Source organism: Brachycentrus maculatus, unplaced genomic scaffold, assembly GCF_059751285.1.
Source record: "Brachycentrus maculatus isolate JH-2025_06_01 unplaced genomic scaffold, ASM5975128v1 h1tg000018l, whole genome shotgun sequence".
NCBI classification, from domain to species: Eukaryota; Metazoa; Arthropoda; class Insecta; order Trichoptera; family Brachycentridae; genus Brachycentrus; species Brachycentrus maculatus.
In genome coordinates, this window is record NW_028280772.1 from 1,702,501 (window position 1) to 1,708,107 (window position 5,607).

Below are 5,607 nucleotides of genomic sequence, written 5' to 3' on the forward strand. Positions count from 1 at the left end.
GTTTCCCACTCGGCCATTATTCGTTGACATTCAACAAGGTGCATATTGTTGCAGGATTAGCACGAGGTAATGCAATAAATCGGGTCCTATAACTCAAGAAAATTACATTATACACCGTATTTAATCAAATCCCCAAATAAAAACATATAACATTACGACATACATACAACAGAGCTTAGGAAAAGTTTATCGAGGCTATAATTTTAAATATTTTTTAATCTGTATCGACCATAAACAATGTCATTTTCAAACCACAAACATCAAAATAATTTGACAACAGCCCACCTACAAGTAGTACCTACCTGTCTAGAAGGCAGGGTTCCTTGGAGGATTTTTCAAAATGTACTAAGAAAACAATATTAGTCATTGATAGGCACTACATAAATATATTTAAAAAATAATAATAATAAATAAATACAAAGTTGGTTTCTGAGAAAAAAAAATGACAAAAGTAGAGAATACGATATTGAATATTTATCGGAGTTTTTCGACAAACATTTTTACGGTAGGAAATATGATATTATCGTTATATCTAAGAAAAATACAGCTGTTACATATTTGATTTTTGGAACTTTTTCTTGTCGTAAACTATTTATTCGGCAAAGTTTTGAGCCCTATTACATACACACACCGAGAGCACTGCTTCAAGATCTTGGATTCTAATGAGATTTTAGTATCAAGTCAAATGTCCGTGATGAAGTAATAATTATCTGGGAAGTATTAGGATTCCTGTTGGAAAATATATATTCTACCTCTTCTTTGGGCAATTGGGAATTATTTTCCGTGAAAGGAATGAGATTATTTGGCATATGGTATGCACAATTTACTTGGTTAAACTTTCTGTCGATGGAGGACTGGTGAAACTGGCGTTGGTACGAAACACGCGTTTAACATGTTTGTCTTCTTTTTAAAGTATTATGAAGTTAATGCCGACATCAGATTGATTATTTTTCAAAAAAGTACACATGGAACGAGAAGAGAATGGTAAAACAAAATTATATGAGGCGAATGTTTATTTATTTATTTAGAAATTTAACAGAACATCAACTTAAATACATTTGAAATAATGAATGACAAATAAAACAGGTAATTGTAACATTCCAATTACTAGATTTCACAAATGCTAAATGAGTTAAAAGTAAACAGCAAGAATAAAATGTAGAAAGATTAATAGCAGACTTAATTTAGAGCTCGAGTAAAAATGAAAATAAAATAAAATAAACATAATCAGTTATAATATGTACAAGTCGAGAAGAGCGATAAAGTAAAAATAAGATATAAGGCAACAGCAAAAAAAATGTTGTCGGACAAAAGCAAAGAGCGAATTTTATAATAATCACGACCGAGGAATTCAAATAGTAGTAATTATTCACTCGTTTTTTAAATCTCGCCATCAGTTCGACGAACTGCTCTTTTTTAGTCAATATGTACTGTATCAAATAATACACAAAAAGAAATAGAAATTATTTACGAAGAGAACCCTTAATTTTTAATTTCTTAAATCTTAAGACAAAAGTTACCTAATTAGAGCATTTTACTAAAATATCTACGCCCGTGCTAAAAACGTGTAGGGCTGGACTAAGTGTTTTTGGGCGATTGTCTGTGGAGTCGTATTGGCAAATTAGTAGTCTATGGTATTGGCGCGCTCACTTGTTTTCTGATTGCTGCGAAACTAGACCTATAGACTCCTCTCGAAGTTTTCAGGATTCTCTTTAAGAAGAAAAATAGAGTTTAACATGGACCAAGTGCCTATTGTTGAAATTCCGGTAATGATATTCTTTATTACCATTATTTATTACTTTTCGCTACCTATTTAATTATTTTTCGCTACCTATTTCAAAATCCCTATTTCAGAGTCCCAAAATGGTGATGTGAACTTTTGGCGGGAACAATCTAAATGAATTTTTCCGATATGAACCGTTTACAGGAATCGAATGAGGTGCAGTTGGAGCCGTCCACGGAAGCTGGAACTTCGGGATCCCGACAAGAAAGTGCCGAAAGCCAGCCTCCGTATATAACCGGTAGTTTATTGTGTTATTACGGCTTTCGTTAACCTCTACAGTAGTTAGAAAAAGTTGTGCAAATGTACTATATAGTTACAAAAACAAATGGAACAAAATACTAAAAATGTTTTATCGCGTGGTAGTATGTAAATGTTTAGAAATGTTCACGCGTGAGTATAAGAAGTGTAGGTTATTTTACACTTTAAATCTGTTTATTGTACATTCCAGTAACATGCAGACGGGAAGGATGCCCATGCGTAATTCCACACAGGGTGTACGTGAAACCCGATCAATGTACTCCGGAAATGCATCTAGACAACGGTAACATATCTCACATGTTGTTTCCGATATCAAACTGGGGAACTGACTTCACCCAAATTATGATGAAGTTGAATGGCAAAATGAATTTATGTAGCTATATTGCAACATGCTTCGATACTACAACGCGTTTGAGGTTGGACTTGTCAAATCTTTCCCCGCTCTACTATTTCATAGACTATAAGCCTTTGCGGATTTGCCCGTACCTTGTAGTATTCTATCTGTAGAATGCTAAAGTAATAATTTGTAAATGGAACCCGAGCAAACAGTCTATCGTTTTGTTCTCATTTATATAATCTTGTAACATATCTCGCTCACCATACACTCGTATCTCGAGCATCCCATTTTATTTGAAATGTGTTTGCAATGTAGAACGGAACACAGTCTAATTATAGCTGCTGTTAAAACTCACTGGAAGGCTGCTTGTATTTGTGTCACCAATTCTTACACTCACATACTGGGTTTACACTTACATATACGGGGTGGGGCGTGGTCACTTCCTTATTTTAAAAATCATAACACGAAAAGTATTGACAGTATGGATTTAATTTTTTTTTTCTGGGGACACATTTTAAGTTTTATTTTATTTGATTTTAACCTGTCCAGGAGTATGGATATAAATGAAAGGAGTATCAACGTTAATGAACGTTGAAGTCCGTCTGCCAGTTAGTATGATGTAACTTGTATGGCAATGACATCTGTAGATATTTGTGTGTAATTTTGATACAATTGAAAAATATTTCAAATAGGTGTTTTTTTTATTAAATAATTTTAACAATTTCTATCTTATAATTGAAGATAATCCCGATTTGTGAACAAGTATTTGGACACACTCAAAATGTTGTATGTATATTGATGTAAACGATTATTATTTATTTATGTCATTTTTAGGCCGCTATAAAGGCCACTACAGTATTACTCATGTGCCGCTGCTATGGCGCCAAGAAAATAATGTCTAAATATTCAATATTTTTAATATATTGGTTTTCTACTTTACAATGTAATTAAACCAGAATTATGTTAACATTGTTTAATACAGTTGTAATATGTCTCGGAATCTGATTGAGTTGGTGTTACGCACATACCAAAAATGTAGCGAGCGCAAAGGGTTTAATGTTAAAATAACCACAAATTGTAAAGTGGACTAAAGGCGAGTCTTTCCTTTTATGCTACAGGCCAATCTCTTCTGATGCATTCAGTCAAGAAAGCAGATTTATTCACGGCCTGTGTCTTGCTGACGTATGGAGTCGATGTGGACTTCAGGGACAACGATGGTAAGAAACCTCGCATTGCCTTTAGTGTAAAACAATGTCACAAGACGTTGAGGATCGATGTTGGGATTCATTGCAAGTTCAAGTGGACGGAACGCGGAGTGGAAGAGCACGAACTGGTTTTTCTGCCACACCAGCAGATCCTGGTTAAGTAGGATCCGCAACTCGTAACTCCTGCTCCGCAGATGGTGGCTGTGCCATCTCCAGGATGGGATGTGGGGCGGAGAACCAGCCTGCTCGGCCTTAAAGACCTGCACCAAACTACGCTAGGAGCGTTCCAGTGGATCGAGAGAACGGACCTGCGTCTGTAACAAGAGAGTACTTTGTTCTTTTTTCCGAGCCATACGAAAATTTAAATTGGTAATACAATTATTTTTATACATATTCACGTGTATTTATACTCACCATTTATGGAATGTAGAATTATCGGAGGCAATCGACTTTCAGCATTTTATTTTCAGTATTTAGATTAAAAATGATTAAACAGCTATTTATTCAAGTTAAGACTTTTTGGAAAGCAAAATCAGTTGCATAAAGAAAATAATCTATATAAATTAAAAATTTTCTGTTTGTTTATTCGAAACCTCGAATCCAGTAAAGTAATTCAAGGATTGCATTAAAATTTGAAACCTGTGACTGGTGTTTTCACCTGTAAAATTGTAAAAATATACTAATTTTAAAATAGATTTTCTACTACAATGGCAGCGGTATATGTTGAACGTAAAAGCGATACGCGAGTACTAATCATTGCTCATGATATATAGTATGCTTCTTGACAGCTGTTACATATTAGAAATGTGTATTTTCTATTCCAACTGAGCCACGGCAATGTGTGGCCAGGTACAGCTAATACGTGATATAAAAAAATTGGGAGTGGAAGTTCTACTGTCCTGATGCACTAATTTCTTTAATGTTTATACAGGAATGGGACCCCTACACCATGTCGTCCAGACTACCAATTGTAACTTAGCATGTCTGCTGATTCACTTTGGCGCCACTGTCGACGCCGTTGACGAGCTATGTAAGATCACTGTTACAAAGTTCAATATCTTCCAACCAACCATACATAGACTAGTAATGTTAGTCAGGGACTCTACCTTAATCAGCAGTTTGGAATCAGTAGCCCGATAGTGCTTGCACATTCCATACAGGGAGTTACAGAACGAATGATTAAATAATTACAGTATCGTATACTAACCCTTTGCCTGTAAAACAAATGATACTTTGTGGGTTTGCCCACACCCGGTCCAGGTACCCATGCGAAGAAATAACTCAAACTGATTTGTGATTTTTTCCACATGAATTTTATTCGACCAGCAACCGGGTTTCGTCGTTACCGACATCAGACTGGTTTCACCATAGTTTTGTGATGAATACACTGGTGATTTAACCATATTTTTATATGAGCTCTACGTTTGTGGACTGTAGTAGAATCTGACGCCCAATGTTGGTATTATTTGCTATGTTCCCGACATATCTTAGCATTGGAAATAAACCACCTGCCCTTTTTCCCGATCAAATCTTTATTGAAGCTCTTCAGTCAAAGGACTAATGATACTCGGTGATAACAAGAAAGACACGGGGACTATGATCGGGTAAGAAGTTGAGAGAAAGACGGCGAATTCGAATAATAGACAGGTAGGGTTCCAAAAAGAGGTAATATTTATAAAATGGCTCTGCCAGTACACAGTGAGAAATAATGTTTATAACATGGTTCTCTGTTTTTAGATGAAATACAGTAATCCTTATTTTCAGACAACATTTCAATGTAAGAAAAGTTTTGCTCATTAATATGGCACTATTCACACACTATCTGCAATACTATATATATATATATATATATATATATATATATATATATATATATATATATATATATATATATATATATATATATATATATATATATATAAAAATACATTGCACGTAGCCGCTACGCTACCTATGGCGGCTACGTGCAATGTATTTTTTCTCATTTTCAGATACTTACCAGAGCTAACATTACAAAATTATTT

General features: G+C 34.7%; 1 protein-coding gene across 1 annotated transcript; it reads left to right on the top strand.

Annotated features, from left to right (window-relative positions):
- The first annotated feature begins 1,686 nt into the window (after positions 1-1,686).
- On the top strand, positions 1,687-3,903 carry LOC148313159 (uncharacterized). Its single transcript, XM_088267500.1, has 5 exons — positions 1,687-1,766; positions 1,928-2,021; positions 2,232-2,324; positions 3,497-3,711; positions 3,778-3,903. The coding sequence occupies exons 1-5, from the start codon at positions 1,737-1,739 to the stop codon at positions 3,901-3,903; spliced, it is 558 nt and encodes a 185-aa protein (XP_088123626.1). The 5' UTR covers positions 1,687-1,736.
- The last annotated feature ends 1,704 nt before the right edge of the window (positions 3,904-5,607 follow it).

Bases quoted from the DNA above. Each gene is read 5' to 3' on its own strand.
- LOC148313159 (XM_088267500.1), top strand. From the start codon at position 1,737: ATGGACCAAGTGCCTATTGTTGAAATTCCG. The intron at 1,767-1,927 runs GTAATGATATTC...AACCGTTTACAG, and splicing joins TGCCTATTGTTGAAATTCCG to GAATCGAATGAGGTGCAGTT. The intron at 3,712-3,777 runs GTTTTTCTGCCA...CCTGCTCCGCAG, and splicing joins GAGTGGAAGAGCACGAACTG to ATGGTGGCTGTGCCATCTCC.